The sequence below is a fragment of the Vicia villosa genome, linkage group LG6 (assembly GCF_029867415.1).
Source record: "Vicia villosa cultivar HV-30 ecotype Madison, WI linkage group LG6, Vvil1.0, whole genome shotgun sequence".
In the NCBI taxonomy this organism is placed as follows: Eukaryota; Viridiplantae; Streptophyta; class Magnoliopsida; order Fabales; family Fabaceae; genus Vicia; species Vicia villosa.
This window is the reverse complement of record NC_081185.1, coordinates 6,741,574-6,763,148: the sequence shown is the minus strand read 5'-3', so window position 1 is coordinate 6,763,148 and position 21,575 is coordinate 6,741,574. Positions and strand designations below refer to the sequence as shown.

The following is a 21,575-nucleotide window of genomic DNA, read 5'->3' as shown; positions in this document are numbered from 1 at the left end:
AGCCTTTCTGTGCATCAAGTGGTGGAGATGCGCAGGTCCTTCATGGGTGTGCGTTGGTCGTTTGTACTGGATCTGCAAGTTATAAAAATCAAAGAAAAAATGCCAATTCCCTGGGTTCGAACCCAGGATTTGAGTGTCCCTGGTCTCTCCAGTTTCCCACTCCTGCTGCACATTTATGTTATTATTTAACGCAATTGAATAAATTATATAGAAGAAGAAAAAAGTGGAATATGGAAATTCAAACTTATCTCCAGTGGGTCCCATGATACCATGCGCGTCCAATGATATGGAGAGAGAGTGTCGAGGAATCGTTGACCGGCCTATGGGAGATGGAAAGAGAAAGAAGGTTGTTTGACCAGCCAATGGTGTTGCATCAAACAGCCACGCGTGTAATCCAATATCCAGTGTCACTATTCATCATCTTCATCCTTGTTTCTTGCGGAAACACCTGCAGATTCAGCTATGAAATTACCTGCGGATTTTCCGCAAGTTTCTCTTCTTCCATGGCTTCAAACCAACACCTGCAAAATCACAGCCAAACAAAAGAGAAATCCGCCCAAATCCACTAATTCGAGTATTACGAATTCAATGGAGTTATTATTTTGGTCTGAAACGAACGGCAAACTAAGGTACAACGAGGACAGAGCTTATGCCCTAAACATGGCAACTCCTTATACCTGCGTTCATGCTCACGAAAAAAGGTTCAAAACCACTATATGCATTACCATGAAAATATATATGGGCATGTAATCGATTCATAATGCTTAAACACAAAGTTTGGAATTTAAATCATTACCACAATGATGTGGTCTTGAGAGTGACGATCTAACGTGTTCTGAGCTTTCAAAGTGACTGAGAATGATTCATGGTGCCTTCAAGAAGATGACTCGGTGCTTGTATCTGATTGATATTGGCTGTGGGAGAAGAAATCTTGTGCCCTAATTCTTGATCCTTTGGAAAACTTTGTTTTTGTTATGGAGGTTAGGGTTTTTCGTGTTCTTGAAGGGCTGCAATGTTATATATATAGGGGATGTATCAAGTAGGAGGGTTTTTAAAATAGGAGATAGGAGGATTAAATGATAACCATTGAATTAGATATATGGTCTTGATGAACATTAATTACAAGCATAAACAATTAATGTTCATCAAGACCATATATCCAATCAAATGGTTATAATTTAATCGTCTTATCTCCTATTTTAAAAATCCTCCTACTTGATACATCCCCTATATATATATATATATATATATATATATATATATATATATATATATATATATATATATATATATATATATATATATATATATATATATATGAGGTGAATTAGGGTAAAAAACTTGGGAAAGAATCAATCTTTGATCATGAGGAAATTTGATATGATTTTTTGCACCAAATCTTTCTAATTTGAGCTCCAACCTATTTCATGCATATTTCTCACGTTATATTGGCCCTTGAATTTTTTGGAAATTTTATCAAGATATTTGGACATTAACTATATGACCTTTTTATTTATTTGTAATTTTATTCGATTTTATATTGATTTTAGATGACTAAAAACAAATATAAATAAAATAAAATTATAAAATAAATAATATATGACCAACGGGCCTCTTTTGACCTTAAAATCACGTGGGAAACCCAAAAATAAAAGCCCAATACTCAAAACTTGAATTTGCTCATTTAAGGTTTCATGTTTTTTTCATTTTGCCAACTTCTGCCAATTATAACTCACTCAATTGTGATCCTATGAAGGTGTTCTAGGACTTTTTGGAAACCTCAAGATGTCCTCTACAAGCCACTTTGGAACATATTTTTCATTTGGAGATTTTATCTTGATGATATTGCTCCTGACAAAAAACAGCTTTTTGCGATCTTCTAGAAGGACCTGTAACGTATTGGCTCATATCTCTTATGCGGAGGCATCTCTTGACCTTGGGCCCAACATCAAAGTTGTAGAGAATCAAATTTCCTTGAGAATGAGCTTTGGTTGAGGAATTTTTGAGAAATTATGAGAGAGTTATGGCTGGTCAAAGTTCGGTTAACTTTTACCTAGAAACCCTAACTTAGCAACTTTGTACTTTTGATGATTTCTGAATTCTCCTTAATAAATCATGATCAAACCTTGATAAAATGATGAATGTGACTTTAAAATATTGATGTTGACCAAAAATCGGGAGTTTTGACTATATTTTGACCACAATTGACTTTTAGGTCAAACTAGTCGACTGTTGACTATTTGAGCAGTTGATTGATCATTCAGGGCATGAAACTTGGCACAGGGATCCTTTAGGACATATGTGAGCCCATGGACTCCACTTGAGGTATCAGAAGTTCAAATTTCTTGATTAAATCATAAACTCTAATTTAGAGGTTGTTGTTTAAGAGAGAGACTGCATGCTTCATTCTTGTGTATCTTTGAGCATTTGAAAGTCAGATGGACGGAAATATGAATAAATATGATGGGCAAATTTTGGGGTATGACATCGACCATCCACTCAATCGCCTCGACCCTATATATCCGGAAATGGTTCAGCAGCCTCCCCCTGATCGGTGATTGGAGCAGACACTGAACATCGTGCAAGGTGGTCATCAACTCCCCAACAGGAAAGTGGAAAGAATATGTCTCTTTGTGCCACGGCTCCATGAAATCCCCCTGCATGTCGTGGCTGATAATGGTATTTCCGGTCATGCACAACCCACCAATCTCGGAACCATCTACAACATCATTAAATCATTGGGCATGTGGTTTAAGCAGATAAAAAAAATTCGCGCGTGGTTTACAGATTTTATCGCCGGCCTTTCCTGTTACGACAAAAACAAAAAAGATTGTTAGTTAGACCGTTAGGAGAAAATGGAATAAAAACCTAAATAAAAACGGTTAAATTATAAAGTGTAATTAAAAAAATACCTCTCCCTCCCAGACACGTCTAGCGACGTGGTCGTGGTCGTGGTAGTAACTTAGCACGGAAGTGTCCGTAGGACATCCCGGGTAGCCCTCCTACTCCTCCTCCTCCCTGTGGTGAGGGTCAGCATCAGGTATCTCCTCCTCCTCGTGTCTCACATCCTCCTCGATCTCCTCCTCCTCACGTACCACCTCACGAGAGGAAGACGTCCGAGTCAGCCGTCTCCTAGATCCAGATGAGGAACCAGTAGGCGCCTCATCCGGTTGGACAGGTCGAGCCGATGCAGACTGGGTCTCCCTACCTTTTATAAGTCTTGCGGGGTTTCCTGACATTTTCATGAAAAAATTGAAATCCATAAGAAGGCGAAACAATCAAGAAAATAAAAAAAAAACAATTCTGAGTTCATTTCGGAAGTACATTTCTGAAACAGGTCATGGAGGTGTTTTCGGAAATGCTCTTCTGAAACCCCCTGCATTTCCACCATTTTTGCATAACCCATCTTCTTGCCCTAAATCCATCAAGTTTCAATTTTTAACAATCAAACTCTTCCATTGACCTACAATAACTATAACTTACTGCATTTTACTAATCTCTAACAACACTAAATAAACTATCAGTTATAGAGTTTTGTGTTTGAACACTTACAATTTTTTCAAGCTTTTAGATTCCTTTGAATGATCCTTTGAGTTGCTTTTGTTTCCTTTGATGTTGTAAAGCATGTTGGAAGTTGGAAGAAATCGGGGGAACTTTGACAAAAATTTTGTTTTTTGGTATAATGAGGAAAGGGGGTGCCTCTGTGTTGTTAAGTGGAAAACGCGGATTATTTCGTAAATGCGTTTCCGAAATCAATATTTCGGAGATGCATCTCTGAAAACACCTTATTTTTCAAAAAAAAGTTATTTTAGAAATGTATCTCCGAAATAACCCTTTTTTAGGTCCTCGGAGATGCACTTCCAAAATATAGGGGTATTTTTGGAATTTCGTCGCGGGTTTCCTAGAAGGTTGGGGGGTCCATAAAGAAACTGTTAAATGAAAAATCGTAAAGAGATGCAAAGTAACGATGGAAGTGGGTAGGTCTTTGAAAGCTAGTAAACGTTGGCCCAAAAAGATGTATAGGAAGCCGGGTAATTTGGTTTCTTCTGATCCAGGTTTTGTGGTAGGCACAGTTGATAATTCTGTTTTTCTCCCCACTGTCTCTTTCAGTTTGCAGCAGGAAGAGAATAGTTCCAGCATCAACACAGTTTATCACAGTGAGAACTCAGTGGAATCGGATATTATCAGATGTAATTACAGGCACTTGGTAAATCTTTGATCGGAATCGGGTGAAATGCTATGGAAGGATATTGTTAATCTTTGTGGCGTCGAATTCTAAGAGATATTATAAAAGGAGGCTTGGCGAGATGGAAATAGCGGATAAGGAAAGAAAGGAAGAAGGGAAAGGGAAAATATTATGTTCCAATGAATATCTGCTCCTTGAATATTAGAGGGGGTGGCAAGGTAAAAAGAAGGAGAATTGGGAACATCATCCATAAAGAAAAGACATACTTGTTTCTCATTCAGGAAACAAAAATGGTTTCAATGTCAAATTTTGTAGCTAAGAGTTTTTGGTGGCAAGAGGATGTCAATTTCTCTTCCTCTGGTTCAGATAGTTTGTCTGATGGTTTGCTTATCCTGTGGAAGGTAAGTTATGTTGAGGTTGTGTGCAACTTTCACAGAAAAGGCCTTTTAGGCGTTAAGGTTAGATGGAAGGACTCTTTGTACTATATTGTTAACATTTATTCTGCTTCTTCATTTTCTTTGAAATGTGTTTTATGGAAGAAATTATTAGAATTTAAATTTAAATTTAAGGATGGAGATTGTATCACTGGTGGTGATTTTAATACGGTGTAAAATAGTAGGGAGAGAATTGGGAGGAATGTGCAGAGGAGTATACCAGAGTGGATGGAATTTTTGGAATTTAAAGATGATAGTGGTTTGGTGGATATTTCGTGTAAAGGGAAGAAGTATAGTTGATATAGTGGTGATGGTAAGGCGAAAAGAAGGATTTATTTATTCCTTGTGGATGATAATATTGTTAATAGATGGGGGTGGTCGGATGACTCATTGAATCTAGAGACGTGTCAGATCATTGTCCTGTTTGGTTGATTGCAGATAGAGAAGATTGGGGCCCAAAACCCTTTAAATTTAATAACGAATGGTTTTCTAACAAGGATTTTTGTATTTTGTTGAGAAGGAATGGAAATAAATGGTTGTGGTCGGTAGATGGGATTTTGTCCTTAAGGAGAAACTTCGGTTACTCAAAGCAAGGATCAAATGGAAGAACTCTTCGATTTTTGATAGGATTGATTTGGGTGTGGAGGAAAGTGTTAGAGTTGAATAATGAAAAAGACATTGATATTGGGGGAGAAGAGATTTTAGACTTACAAAGGGAGGAAAATAGTAGATTCTAATCGAACCTCAAGATCAAGGAAAATATGCTAATTCAAAAATTTAGGATGAAGTGGCTCAATGACAGATATGTTAATAGAAAATTTTTCACAAAATATTGAAATTTAGGAGACAACGCAATTACATTGGTTTTATTAATACGAGTAGCGGCATAGTGAATTCGGTGGGTGAGGTTAAGGAATAGGCTGGCGTTGAAAGGGGGTTTGTTTATGGTTCTGAATTTGGATGATCGTAATTCTCTTGAGAATCCTTTTTCTGAGTGGGAGATTAGGGGGGATGTGGAGTTATGAGGATCGAAACGCCCGGGTTCGGATGGCTTCTCTATTCTTTTTGGTAAGAAGTGCTGATTTTTCTTAAAAGAAGATTCACCAATAGTATTCACCTTGAGAAGTCATCTTGTTTGCAATGGCCAAGGTTCTTGCAAAGTATTCACCAATAGTTTTGTTATCCTTCATGCAAAGAACTTCAAATTCTCAACGCAAAGCCTACAATTGAGCGCTTTTCACTTTCGTAGATCCTTGATACTTCCTGCGCATGGAATCCCATATATCTTTGGTTGTGTCTCAATTCAGAATTGTTTCATGAATTATTTGATCAATTGCTTGAAACAAGTAATTATTGGCCTTGAGATCCTTAAGCTTGCTCATGTTTGCAAGCTTTCTTTGTTCTGGTGTTTCTTTTGGTGATGCAATCGTGACTCCATTCTCTATCAAATCCCAACATTATTTCGATCTAAGAAGATTCTCCATGAGCATGGACCAATAATCATAGAGTCCATCGAATTTGGGAATTGCTGGTATTAAGAATTTGGATGAATTAGGCATTGAAATGATTCAAATAAGAACATGTATATGAGGAGGAGTGATAGAAACGAGAATAACAACTTTCTCAACACGAAATAGAAAATGTGTTTCTGGAAAGAAAAGAGTTCAACGGTGGATCATGAACCGTGCTCTAGATACCACTTGTTAAAAAATCATAATCAAGTTGTTATTCAATTGTGCAAAGTATGAGTCAAAACATTATAACATAGATTAGTTGCTTATATAGCAAACAACCACCCTAAAGTCTAACAACTTCTTAACTAACTTCTGTTTAGTTACTCAATTGGATTAACTACTTGTAACAATATCAATACTGGTGTCTAAGGCCGATTTATTACTAGTTTAGAAAGAAAAAAAAGGGTAACGTTAACTTGTACCCTACAAACACATGTTAACAGATCAAAGAATGGAAAATTATGTTAAATATAGAAACTTTGTGTTTGAAAGTTGTGCACCGAATTGATTAAAAATTTATAATTATTATTGAAAATTTCTTGACCCACCTCCCTACTTTCTTGGTCTCCTCTGGCGAAATCCCCAAAATGCCCCCTGTTTCGGAAATGCATTTCCGAAGTCACTTATTTTATAAAAAAAATGTGGTTTCGGAAATGTACTTCCGAAAACACTAAAAAAAAGATGTTTTCGGAGATGCACTTCTGAAAACACCCTTTTTTGGGAGAGGGTGTCTTCGGAGATGTATATCCGAAATATTCCAATTTTTGGTCTGAGAATGTTTCGGAAATACACTTCCGAAAAAATCCAGTAATTATTAAAAAATTAAAATCAAGGTGAATCAATACAATTAATATGGTATAAAATCAAGATGAAACAATAAAATAAGGTGAATCAATAAAATCAAGGTGAATCAAAATTTCCTAAACAATTTTAAAGTTAAAAATTATTTATATAAATTAAAAAAATTCTAATTTCATAAGTAATTTTTGAATTATATAAAATTAAATTTAAAATTTATTCATTAAATAAAATTAAGACAAAATCGTTTTTACATTTTTTTAAACTAAATAAAAAATTATATTTTTATCATAATTAATTATGAAAAATGATTTTTCTTATCATAATTCATTATGAAAATTGATTTTTTTATTATTATTATTATTATTATTATTATTAGTATTATTATCATTATTCTTACTTGATCTCTTTCAATATTATTATCAATCGTAGAAACATGAATTAAAATTATTCATAACTACATTTTAATAATTGAAATTATTTTAAATTTTTTGTAATTGAAATTATTTTAATTTTTTTAATTAAAATTATTTTAAGTTTTAAAATATGAATCAAAATAGATATATATAATTATTATTATTCATAACTCATAAATTATATTATATCAAATTTATGATATGTGAATTAATTAATATCCCAAAATTTTTAATTTTGGTAGGTTTTTTCGGAGATGCATAATAATTTCCTAAATTAATGCTATGATATGTGAATTAATTCATAACTCATAACTCACTATTTACTCTAAATTTTTAGTTTTCTAAACTAATACTTTCATAGAATCAATAAAATCTCAAAAGTATGAGAAACAATATTTTATTTTATTTTTGAGATTTTATTATTCTATGAAAGCATATAAATTCGATAGTTTAAACTAAAAATTTAGAATAAATAGTGATCAAAGAGAATATATATATATATATATATATATATATATATATATATATATATATATATATATATATATATATATATATATATATATATATATATATATATATATATATATATATATATATATATATATATATATATATATATATATATATATATATATATATATATATATATAGAGGAGGGATCAAATTACACCCGAAGAGTTACACCACGAGTTACACTCGTTCAATAACTACATCTCGAAATAATATATTTTAAATTCAACCGTTGGATTGAAACATAATATCATATAGATCATACCTATAAAGTTTGAGCTTAATCTATAATGATTTACTATATCATCAAGATATCCAAAGATTAACGTCAAAATGAGCTTTCATATAACGTTAATTTTGATGTTATTCAATGACATAGTAAATCATTATAGATTAAGCTCAAACTTTATAGGAATGATCTATATGATATTATGTTTCAATCCAACGGTTGAATTTAAAAAATATTATTTCGAGATGTAGTTATTGAACGAGTGTAACTCGTGGTGTAACTCTTCGGGTGTACTTTGATCCCTCCTCATATATATATATATATATATATATATATATATATATATATATATATATATATATATATATATATATATATATATATATATATATATATATATATATATATATATATATATATATATATATATATATATATATATATATATATCATAACAAAATTTTAGCGAATATAAGTAATATTACACCCTTATTGCTTATAAAATAATTCCATTATATAAAAATTTACCATAAGAGGATATGATAGAAATAAATTAAAAATCTCTTCATTTTATTAAACGAGTTTCATTAATATAACAATATTTCAATTCCAAACGGAATCAAATCTAATATTTTTTTGAAACGAAAATAAAACATATGGATATTTACAATGAGAAACAAAATCCAAATTCATTTAAACACCAAATTCAATTAAAATATCTTCTTCTTTTTTATTAAATTTCCCATAATCTTTCACTTTCACCATCTTCAGCAACCGTGCTTTTATTTCCAAAATTAAATCCTTGGAGAATTTTGTACTTTGACTGACAATTTCATCTCCTAATTAATAATTTTCCTGCAAAAATACATACAACATTTATTCAATGATATAATTACATAATTTGTTCACTTACAAAACTATTCTTACTTGTATATTCATAGCTACTTTGGATGACGAAAAAACTTGGTCAGCATCCCACTTAATAACAATGTTATTGTTTTCTTGTTGCCTAATGATAGAATCCATTTCACCTATATTTTTATAGTCAAACACAACATTAAAAAATATGATTAAATTTTATGAATAAGTAAGATGTTGCGGGTTTGAACTCATATATATGCAATTAGATATTAGTGCACAACTATTAATAGAGTTAACTTAATATGACAACTCATGCATATTTTAAAACATAAAGAACTTTAATAGTTTGATTTAAAAAATGACAAACCTTCACCATCTTGGTTAATTCTTCCATGTTGAGTTTTACTAAGTAAGCTTTCTCTTTGTATTAGATCAAAAGGCGGAGTAATACAAATAGCTGGTGATGGAAACTTTTTCACCAAAAAATCATCACTGTCAATTTGGATATTTTTTGGATTACTTTTCATCAAATATGACGCATCTACAGGTTTCAACTCAACAGGCACAAATTTAGCAGTCTTAAATGGTGGATAGGAAACTCGATTTTCTGGTGAAGGTGACATCTCAATATCTGAGTAATCGGAAAGAAACTCATTATCGATTTCAAATTCACAAGGAATTTTATATATGTTAATATTAGTACAATATTCTAGATTTCCCGTGTTTCGATGAGGATTGTTCGTTTGATTATGATTCTTCTGAGTAAAACCAGGATTGGTGGGAAGCATTGGGACATTGATGTCAAATTCTCTTTCAACCTGTGAAGATTGACTAGAATTAAACATGCTTACACCTGGAAAATGAATACAATTTTTACACAAAAAATGAACCATCTTTGACACTAGTAAAAGTATTCTCTACCTCTATTGCATCAAATTCATTCCTTTGACGTTTTTTATGTTTAATATGTGACGGCGCTATATTACTCTCCTTTGTTTTAGGATCATGATGTAGAATGGATCTAGGGTTGTCTTGTTTCTCTGTCACTTCTTTCATAGTTCCGATTTTCCTCTGCAATAATATAAATTAATTATTAAATATTTAAACTGTAAATATTTGTTTACATAATTTTGTGAAGGATCCGATATAAGGTTCAAAGACTTGACTGATAAAAATATATAGAAAATAAAAAATAGCTTTAGTAAAATTTGAAAAATAGCACCAACACATAATAGAATTCTATAATATAATTTATATTAAAAAATTCCATAATAAAGCAATAAAAATAAATAAAAATCAACAAACATTAACAAATTAAATAAATTAAATAAAATATAGAGCAACGAAAAAGTCAACAAAAAAATAAAAAACATCATTATTTCTCGAAAATAAGAATAATACATAAAATATAGTTTTAGGGCACTCACAAATAGTAATACATAAACATGCTAGTAAAAAAAATGTTAAATACGCGATAGAGATTAAAAAAGATCATCACAAATTAGTATAACTAAAAAAATTGAAAGAAAAATATATATACGATGACATAATTTAATATTACAGTTTTAGATTATCAAAACACTATAAAAACATAGATCTAGTATTGATGCGATAAAATATATCGGCCTTAATTTATAAAAATAGAAAAATATATTCATATTTGAAATCATGAATTTAAATTTATAAAAAAATTGAAATATATCGGCCTTAATTTCTCTCATGCACAAACTCCAAAGTCAAATACCACATAAATTTGTGTTTTTTTGTTTAAAAGAACAAGAGAGCTAAAAGATTACATGCATACCTTAAGTTGGTGGAATATAGATGAATATTCCTTTTGACAAAATCAAGAAGAAACCAATAATGAAATAGATGAAAATTTTTAAAAAAAAATTCTGATTGTGACATGAGAAATTGAGAATACTATGAGATATATATAGACACAATTATTGAGGAAAAAATATTTATACTTATTAAAATTTATTTTAATGATGATATTCCTAAAAAAATTATATATACCAAAAAAAATAAAAGGCCAAAAAATTATTATTTTTTAACATTTATTAAAAAAAAATCTATGATAAGGAAATTCCTAAAATATAAAAAAAAATATTCAAATTAATAAAAAGTGTAACTATTTAACATATATTAAAATTTATTAATTTTGTAATAAGTAAATTCCTAAAAGAAAAAATAATTACTAAAAGTAAATTAAAAAAGAGAAAAATATTTAATATTTATTGAAAATTAATTTTTTAAATAAGGAAATTCCTTAAAGAAAAAAATAATTAAAAATACAAAAAAAGGAAAAATATATAATATTTTATAAACTAGTCAAAACTTGTTTCTTTATTTATGAAATTCCTAAAGAAAAACGAAATACCAAAAAATTCAAAATGATAAAAAGGAAAAATATTCAATATTTTTCTAAATTTATAAAAGTTATTTATTTTTATTAGGAAATTCCTAAAACAAAACAAGCATGCCAAAAAAAGATAAATATTTTTTATTGATAAAATATTTTGTTTTAAATAACGAAAATTCATTAAAAAAAGAAATTCCAATAAAAAATACTTTATATGTATTAGCCAATTAAGCATAAAACTATTATTTTTCCTTGACCCAAATATTTTCTGAGTCTCAATATACGCATTTATAACCTTAAGTGGTGGAAAAATATCATATGAATTATGAGATCAATATATCTGTCATAACTTCCCTCACAGCAAGACCTCAAAATTCAAATAATACATAAATTTGAGATTTTTAAAAGTTTAATAATTATAATTATACTACACCTTTAATATTTATAAATTAAATTCATTATATAAACATTTACAGGAAGAGGAGATGATAGAAAGAAGAAAAAAATGTCTTCATTTTATTTAACCAGTTTCAACAATATAACAATATTTAAATTTCAAACAAAATGAAATCTAACATTTTTATTGAAACGGAAACAAAACATATAGATTTTATTCATTGAAAAAAATTCAACAAAAATTTCTTTTTTTAAAATTCTCCCATAATCTTTCACCTTCACCAACTATGCATATATTTTCAAAGTTAAATCCTTGAAGTATTTTGTACTTTGGTTGAAAATTCATCTCCAAATGAGTTATTTTTTAGGAATAATTCACAGATTATCCATTAAGTAATATAATCACATAATTTCTTCACTTACAAAATCATTCTAACCTGCATATTCTTAGCTACTTTGAATGAGGAAAAACTTGGTAATCCTCCAACTTAATAACAATGGTATTATTTTCTTGTTGCTCAATGATAAAATCCTTTTCACCTATATTATTGTTATCAGACACAATATTAAAAAAAGGACAACTCATGCATATTTTGAAATAAGTATGATAATGTGGTCTCGAGCTAGCATTCTTGTAAATAGATGTCCTTACACATATATCCTTTGAGTTAATTTAAAAGGACAATATTTTTTTTTTAAGCAAGTTATATTCAATAGAGAACGAAAGTTCTACAAACTCGGTTACAAAAGGCGGAAAACGCCGAAACAGAAAATTAACCACCAAATTGAACCTAGCTTAAGTAATACACACTAGTACAAAAATGTTAATTTACACCCGTTTTTTATTAAATTTACACCCATTATTTTTAATAAAAATTGGGTGTATATCCACCGGGTGAGAAATGTCTAACGCATTTACACCCATTATTTTTAACAAAAATTGGGTGTAATTGGGCGTAATTACGTTTTTAATTACACCCTATTTTAATAAAAATCGGGTGTAATGGCATAATTACGTTTTTAATTACACCATGTTTTAATAAAAATCGGGTGTAATTGGGCATAATTACGTTTTTAATTACACCCTGTTTTAGTAAAAATCGGGTGTAATTGAACGTAATTACGTTTTAATTACACCCTGTTTTAATAAAAATTGGGTGTAATTGGGCGTAATTACATTTTAATTACACCCTATTTTAATTAAAAATCGGGTGTAGATACGTTCTTAATTACACCCTATTTTAATAATAATCGGGTGTAAATGCGCCATTTATGAATGAACAATTATATTATATTTAAATCTATTTACACCCTATTTCATATACACCGTTTAGTTATATTTCATTTTCAGTCATAATATTGCAAATACTATAAAATCATACACATAAAAATCATATTTTAACTAAGTCAAAATATTTTTAATATTAACCAAAAGTATACAAAATCATGTGCATTCATAATATTTCAAGTACTATAAAATCATACACATAAAAATTATATTTTAACCAAGTCATAACACTTTCTTCATATATAATTTTACGCCATGCTTGACGGTTAGCTTCGGTTGTTCTCTAGTCCAATTGAATCTAACCGCTTTCCACATGTACTATTGGATTCATCCATGGCCAAAATACCACGCCCTGGAGAAGCAATTGTTTTCCACAATTCAATCCGGAGGAAGACCTTCTACATTCGTGTACACCGACTTCATCTTCTCAAGCAAAGTCAAAGTAGTTATCGGGTTACCTTTTTCTTCATATTCACCAAAACTAGATGATTTTCAGTCCCACCAGAAACAAGTTCATAGCCTTTCTCACTCAGAGCCTGCAATATATTCAGTGTTAATTAATACACAACGGATTAATCTCTTTGGTCCAACAAGGAGACTGGCTCTTGTGTTGATTGACTCCAATATCTATGAGAAGAGACTGCTGAGTTATCCTTTCTAATATGTACCTGTGCAAATAATCCATAAACACAAACAATTTAGTTGGAATGCCGCGGACGGTCGCGTCGACGGATTGGAGTTTGTGGGGCAGTTTTCCCGCATTACCCCATGGAATTTTGGAATTAAATAGAGTGTGAATCCAACAATTTAGTTGGAGAAACCACTGTGGATCTGTCAATAAATAACCAGAATACCAAATATTAGGATAAGATTCATGTTCTGTTCAAACCATTATTTTCAAACTCTAACCATAGTCCAAAAGTCCATATTCATCTTATTTTATTAATAAGACAGTTCAACTAAACCAGTCTATTAATTTCCAGCATGATCACTCAACATATTTTAGGCACATTTTGAATCAATTCATTTTTGTTTAAAAGATTAATTGACATGAAACAAATATTAAATACAATTCAATATATTAAAATGATATGAAGATATAAATTAGTCTATAGAAATGATATGAACACAATATGGACAACTTCACTTGACTGCTCAACAACAGATTGTAGCAACTACCAAAAGCTCATAGAATTCATTAGTTAATACCTAAACATTTAAAATAATCTATTACCGTCAAGTATATCATTTAAAAGTGAATCAGTCGTCAGTGTATTAATGAGCTCTAGCTAACATGGTTGATTGAGAAAGATTAATGAAATACTACTAGGAGGTTCAAGCAATGGACTCCAGTTGTAAAACTAAAAACTAGATAGTGAAATCACCTCATTGGGAAAGAAACCGGGATACATGTCATTCCGAAAAGAACGATGCTCTTCAGTTACTAATAGCCTTTTTAAAGATGAATTACTGATTCCTGAAACATTCGTTTCCATCTGCAAATGAAGAGAACCCAGTCAATTATGACAACTTAGAGAAAAACCAAGAATTAATACAACAACACCAACTGTGAAAAATTATACAAATATGAAGGAATCAAAAGAAAACAGGTGGTAACTAGCTACAAGTAAACTTATGAAGACAACAAGAGCTCTTCTTCCGAATATAAAGAGTATTATCAATTTTTGATCAGCACAAATTAGAAGAAACCTAAAGTAAATGAATATATAAAGCTCAAATATATACCCTTGAACTTGTGTAAGAGACAGAGGGGAAGTGAAGTTTCCCCCAATTTTCTTTGGGACCTGGTGCTGGTTTGGCTATGCCCAAATTGAGATCAAGATTTGGACTGCTGCCTGTGTTGAAAACGAACAAGATTTCACAAAGAAAACATTTTAAAAATATTCCAAAATATCACGCCTTAATTAAAATAAGATCTTTGCTATAGCGTTTTTTACCATCATTTATGGCTGCAGATTTCATCTCTCCTTCGTATGTGCTGGGCTCAAAATTAGTCACTGCTTCCATTCCATTGCTTTGGATAGCTGCTTTGTCATAAGCCCTGATTTTCAGAAAATCAAAAGGGAGATACATGTTGGATGCAATCCTAATGAGCTATATAATTCAGGGTAATAAATTCAGTGCAAATAATATAATTCATCAGTGACAACGACCTTGCAGCTTCTACTTCGCTGTCGAATAACCCAAGATATATATACCTGCAGGAAAGCATTGCAACCTCTATAACCAAAACACCTTTGCCAATTGTTTCTCAGAAACATGCATGATACTACTATCTTTGACATGTTTCTCTTAAAGGTGTGAATCAAGACTAGACTTAAAGTAAGTGATATCCAAAGAATAATACTGAAAAGGGGTTTAAGGTGTATGATTGTTCCATCAATCTTGTCTCCCAAGGCTTGGATGCCATCCATCTTTCCAACCAACTCCATCCTCCATTATTTTTTCATCTCAGGATTCTTGAGAAAGGAAAACGAGACGGTTGTTTGTGAATTAGAGCTTGAGGTTGGCCTGTATTGCTGCTAAAAATCTCAAATACTATCACACCACCCTTCCTGCCATACACAAAACATACTCCTTAAACAGCACCAAAGCTAAAAAACATGAAAACTTCCCATTGTCAATTCATGATACAAACCTCAGCATCCTTCAAAAGTTCAAGGTTTGTACACTGCTCATTAAGCATATTCTGCACAGTTTGTCCCTCCATAGACATCCTCACCCGCCGAGCTCTCACTCGAGCCTGAACACGAACCAATGCATGCAAGCTTGCTTACTCACTTGCCTACCCCATAATTAGTGCTTGAATCCTCACCACCGCCTTCAAAGCCCTTAAATTAGACTAAACAAGTTTCCTTTGTAGCACCGACAATTCAAATTAAAGGCCAGACACGGAAAGATAGAACTCAGTAAATTGAAGATGCAACAGTATATTATTGAACATAAAGTGATGAGCTCAAGAGCTCTACAACAGTAGAAAGCAATAAATCGGAGTTCAAAACTCCTACCAAAAATAATAACTTCCTAACAAGCTTGCTAAATCAATTCCAAATGCCTCGCACCTAGACTCTCAGACCCCCAAATAACCAATTCTCCTAGTGCTTACGTAGACTTTATGTGAACAAGGTTCAGAAGCTCTAGTGGTAGAGTTCCTTCAACAAAGAGGTGTTTCAAATTCCTGAGCAAAAAGACTAATTTATCAGCAATAAAATTTGAAGATTCCATAACAGTATCAGAACCGCAATTTTGACCGCGTCGGTCTTATTTATCAGTCTTTTGTCGAAATATAAAGGTTTGCAGCATAACTCTAACCGCAAACAGGAAAATAATATAATTAAGACTCAAAATCCGTACCTAGTTTTTCTGCAAGATGTAGATTATGGTTGCATTTAGTGATTTGAGTGGAACGAGAAGCTATCACCGACTATCGACCACCATGCTCAATATATCCTCTTTCACATCAGCTTGTACTACACAAACAATGGCACAAAATTACACAAACAGAGGCATAAAATTTTATATCAATAATAATCACTATTCATGACACAATAACCATTCATAAACCAATCAATTGTAATAAATGATTATCTCAAGTAAAAATTCACAAACAGTGGCATAAAATTTCAAATAAAATGTGTCCTAAAGCTTCTCTATACTAATTGATAGTATGATTCATACTCAGTGGCACAACAAATTAATTATGCAAAGTAACTATAGACAAAATAATTAATTCAAAGTCAAATATCAAAAGTGTTTGTAGTAAATCCAACCTCTTAACCATATTTTTCTCCAAATATTGCAATTGCTCCTTCTCTTTTTGCATCAACAATGGGCATCACTTTGGTCTGAAGAAGAATGAGAATCGCATCCTCAACCCATTTGTTGATTAGCACTTCAATTTCTACAAGCTCACAGTCAAGAAGTGGACGGTAGAAGTTGAAATCAAATCCAAGAAATCAGTTTCAATTAAAGTAATGAACAACATATAAAGTCGAGAACGAAAGATAACATAAGCGTTAAATTTGTCAATGATAGAACCATGAGTCATACCTACTCTTAAACCGAAGCACTTGTATTCTGGAAAGAGCTCCAACGGAACGAGGCACAGTCGCTAAGACATGCAATGATATTTTTCTATTCAACTTGGATAACTTAATGTTTCATAACAGCAACTCCGAAATTTTCATCACAAAATAGAGGAAGAAGAATCTCGGTTCAGAACTTTTACCGAACACTTGGTTCGGGGGTTTGAGTATCTGAGGAATGGAACAAAGAAGGTGGTGACTGTGGTTCGGATAGCGTGGTGGAATAGGACGATGGAGATGGTTCGGGAAATGATGGATTGGCGGCGGAATCAAACGATGGTGGCGGTTCGGATTGTGACGAGGTGATGGAATCAGAGGGTGGAGGTGTTTCGGGTTGTGAAGAATGATTCATGGTGGATGTGAAATTGGGGTTTGAAACATTTGGAGTTGACACGGTGAAATTAAGAGCATAAAAATGGTGATTAGGTTTTAATGAAAGGAGAAAGAAAATACAAATATTAACTTATACTATTTTACAAATAATTTTTCTATTTACGTCCGTTATTGAAGAAAAAGGGAGTAATAAACACTTGATTATAATATTTTTTTTAATTTACACCCGTTTTTTAAAAATAGGGTGTCCATGGTTACTCGTCAATACTAAAAATGAGACTTTATTTACGAATTTGCCATCTTGTGTTTTATTTACACCCGTTTTTAGTATAATGGGTGTAAATTTATAAATTGTATTGTCATTTTTGTACTAGTGACAAAGGGAATTTGCAAAACTCAGAGAAGTTGCAATTGGGATGATTAATTTTCCCTACAAAAGACCATCTCCAAATGACAACTCATGCATATTTTGAAACAACGAGAATTTTAATATTTTGATTTAAAAAATTATAAACCTTCACCATCTTGGCTAACTCTTTCATGTTGAGTTTTACTAAGTAAGCTTTCTCTTAGCATTAGGTTAAAAGGAGGAGTAATACAAAGTGTTGGCGATGGATTTTTTCACCAAATAATCATCTCTATAAATTTGGTGATTTTTTGGATTACTTGTTTCCAAAGATGACAGATTTACAGGTTACAGCACCACAAGAACAAATTTACCAATCTCTAGTGATGGATATAACACTCAATTTTCAGGAGAATGTGGCATCTCAATAAGTGAGTACTCTGTAATGAAGTCATTATGATTCAAATTCACGAGGAATTTTATTCATGCTTATACCAATAGCTTATATATTTTTCGCATGTTTTGACGAGGATTGTTCATTTGATTCTGATTCATCTGAGTAAGGCCAATATTGATGGGATGTAATGGAATACTCATATTAAAACCCCTTTCAACTTTTGAAGATTGGCCAGAGGTAGACATGCTTACACCTTGAAAATTAATACAATTTCCACCAAGAAAAGAATCATCGTTGACACTAGTAAAAAAATTCTCTACCGTGATTGCATCAAAGTGATTCCTTTGACGTTTTTTATTTTCAATATGTTGTGGAGTTATATTACTTTGCTTTTCTATAGGATCATGGAGTTGAATTGATCTAGAACTATATTGATTCTTCGGTCATTCACTCATACTTCTTTTTTCCCTATTCAATAACATAAGTTAATTATTAGATACTTAAAATAAGAGTGTTTTTTAAAATATTATTTTCTGAAGGATTCGATCTAAATGCTATACTCTTTTGAACGGTTCGTAGACTCGACTCATAAGAGTCTATAAAAAAAATGATATTATGAAAATTTGAAAAATAACACATACACATGATAAAAACCCATTATAAAATTTTAGGTGAAAAAACTCCATAAGCAAGTAAAGTAGCAAAAGCAACAGACTATAACAAATGAAAGAGAATAAACATACAAACAATGCTTAAAAATATAGAGTAACAAAGAGACAAAAATATGTGCAAAGCATTGTGTATGTTGTTTATGCGAATCAAAGACGTTTATAAATCAAATATGTGTTTCTCAAATTGATGTTCATTTTAATAATCAATTGACCTAAACTTTGCTTAGTTAAAAAATTATTGCTTATTTCATTTAAAAATTTAGCATAATATCAAATCTAAATGATAAGATATTGAATAAAAAGAAAACTCAAAATAAATAAATAACCTAGATTAAATGTTCAACAAATTAAATGCATCACAAACCCACACTTATACGATAAAACACCATAAAAAAGTATAATTCTAGATTACCTTATAACGATGAACAACACCTAACAAACTTGATAATATCCATAAAATGAAAAGAGATAAGGAGAGAAAAATGTACACTAGATACATAGTGGCTCGACAATTTATCCTTTCTATGCCTACTCAACTCTTCGATGATTCTCACCATTGGAAATGGTAACAGCATACATTCTTATGTTTATTATCAATTCGAACAGAAACAACCCAATGTTTTAACCAATACAGGTCTAAAACAATAATTCCTTTTGTTTATGTAAATTACTCAACTGGTAATTTTAAAGATTCTCAATGATTTTGATCTAACAAAATTGATATACCAAACAATCATTTTCCAAGCTTCAATTCTATAGGACCCATTACTCGGATCTAACGAAGACTTATCTGAGCGATTGTTCTACCTACGAATGAAGACAATTCCCAACTTTGTTCTGCAACAACCTTTACTCTGAACGACAAAAGCATTCCTTGGAGAATAGAGAAAACTCTCCTCTTGCTTGATAAACACCAATCAACAATGTGAACAAGAAGCGATGTTTTTTCCTGATACAAACAGCAAAACTTCATACAAAAACATTAGATTCACTAAGTGCCTTAATTTATCTCTCATACTCAATCTTTAGAGAGAGAGAGAGAGAGGTTGAAGAGAATAACGTAACTTCCCTTGCGTGGCTGCGGTGAGAAAGAAAAGATAACTAGTTATAATCTATGGGTCCCATAGTTTTTTCAATCTTCTCGTATTACGAGAGAAATGAGAAATAGTGTATATTTTTCAATTTTATCCAATCATTATATTATTAACTTTTATGTATTTGTCTAACTCATGGTGTAGTAACTTTTTTAACTAAAGGGTATTTTTTTTTTCTTTTTGAAAATAATTACACTTCTTTCTCTTCTATTTCTCTCATACTTCTCTTATAACAAATAGTATTTACTCTACTTCTCACTTTTTCCTTTCTTCACACTCTATTTCTCACATCTTTCTCTTTTCTCATTTAGAACAGGATTGAGGGTGTGTTTGGTTATGAGATGAAATTGAGAAGAGAGAAAGAGATGAGAAAGAGTATAAGAAGAGAGAAATAGATGAGAAATATGATAGATTTGATATATTGTTTGTTATAAGAGAAGTATAAGAGAAATAGAAGAGAGAGAAGTGTGTTTAATTTTAAAAAGACAAAAACACCCTTGTATTAATAATATATTTTATTGGAGGGAATGGACAAAAAAGGAAAAAGATGAATTTATGCTCTCTCTCATCATTTCTTCGGTGAATTGGGGAGAAGAAAAATCATGTGGGTCCCATGTTGTTTTCTTCTCTCTCCCATATTTCTCATATGTGCCAAGCAGAAGAAATTACAATCTTCTCTTATACTTCTCTCTCCCCTCTCTCTCTCTTTGCTTTTTCTACTCTTCCAAGCAGACCCTGAGTGACTTAACATTAGGTAAAGTAACTAAATTCTCTCCTGGACCAAGATTAAGTAATTTTTTTTTTTAAGAGAAGATTGAGTAACTTTAGCAATGACTTTCACTCTATCTCACTCTAAATCAATCTTCCTCTCTCAATAAATAATATTATTTTAATTATACATTCATCTCCTAAATACACTAAATACATCCATCTCCTACAAATATTTTTTTATTATTTTCTCGTACAAAATCATCCAATGGTGGATAAAGGATGCAAAACAGATTCAATTGCGTTTGATAAAAAAATAGTAATTATAATTATTTCAGATTTATTTGAGTCCAAAGCACATAACAATTAATCTAATGAAAAGTTACAAATGAATAATCAGAATGCAAAGCTAGGATCACAAGATTCAAAAGTACAGAATATTGTCAACACACTGTCATCATTATTGTCGAATCTAATCCTAATCGGAGAAAGCAGTGATATTTTGAGCTCAATCATTCTCCTAGACTAGACAGAATGTGGGTCTCCCATGTGGATCTTGAAACAATCCCACATGCAAGAACATGAGTCCTGCAAGTAGATTGAAACTGGTTTTTATAAATGCTGAATTTCTTGAAAATCCTTCTTCAATCGTTGAAAATCCTTTCTGACTTACATCATCATTGAGATCTATGATTTTTCTCATTCATAAAACTCAAATTTAAAACCCTACTCCTCTTTAACAAATTATAAACAAATTATAAGAAAATTTTATTTTTAGATTTTTAGAATAATTAATATATTTAATTTATATTTAAATTAGATATATAAACTATTCAATAAACGTGAAAAATAAAAATAAATTTTTTTTTCATAAACGAATCTAAAACACTACTAATTTTAATATTCAATTTCAAGTAACA

At 31.0% G+C, this 21,575-nt stretch overlaps 1 protein-coding gene across 6 annotated transcripts; it reads right to left on the bottom strand.

Annotated features, from left to right (window-relative positions):
* Positions 1–13,106: 13,106 nt before the first annotated feature.
* Positions 13,107–17,790, bottom strand: LOC131611181 (APETALA2-like protein 1). Of its 6 annotated transcripts, none has more exons than XR_009286785.1 (8): positions 16,792–17,057; positions 16,376–16,491; positions 15,175–16,199; positions 14,959–15,062; positions 14,747–14,856; positions 14,386–14,496; positions 13,669–13,831; positions 13,107–13,536 (listed from the first exon to the last, which is right to left on the bottom strand). XR_009286785.1 is itself a non-coding variant. In XM_058883280.1 (8 exons), the coding sequence occupies exons 4-8, from the start codon at positions 15,231–15,233 to the stop codon at positions 13,573–13,575; spliced, it is 480 nt and encodes a 159-aa protein (XP_058739263.1). In that variant the 5' UTR covers positions 15,234–16,199; positions 16,376–16,491; positions 16,792–16,922; positions 17,072–17,790; the 3' UTR covers positions 13,107–13,572. The 6 variants fall into 6 exon arrangements, 5 of the variants coding, with proteins under 5 accessions (XP_058739263.1, XP_058739259.1, XP_058739262.1 ...); XM_058883280.1 differs by lacking the exon at positions 13,669–13,831 and adding an exon at positions 17,072–17,790 and having other exon boundaries at positions 13,107–13,668; positions 16,792–16,922; XM_058883276.1 differs by lacking the exon at positions 13,669–13,831 and having other exon boundaries at positions 13,107–13,668; positions 15,175–15,576; positions 15,660–16,199; positions 16,792–17,059.
* Between the last annotated feature and the right edge of the window lie 3,785 nt (positions 17,791–21,575).

Bases quoted from the DNA above. Each gene is read 5' to 3' on its own strand.
- LOC131611181 (XM_058883280.1), bottom strand. From the start codon at position 15,233: ATGCTTTCCTGCAGGTATATATATCTTGGGTTATTCGACAGCGAAGTA. The intron at 15,063-15,174 runs GTCGTTGTCACT...TCTGAAAATCAG, and splicing joins AGCGAAGTAGAAGCTGCAAG to GGCTTATGACAAAGCAGCTA. The intron at 14,857-14,958 runs GTAAAAAACGCT...TTTTCAACACAG, and splicing joins ATCTGCAGCCATAAATGATG to GCAGCAGTCCAAATCTTGAT.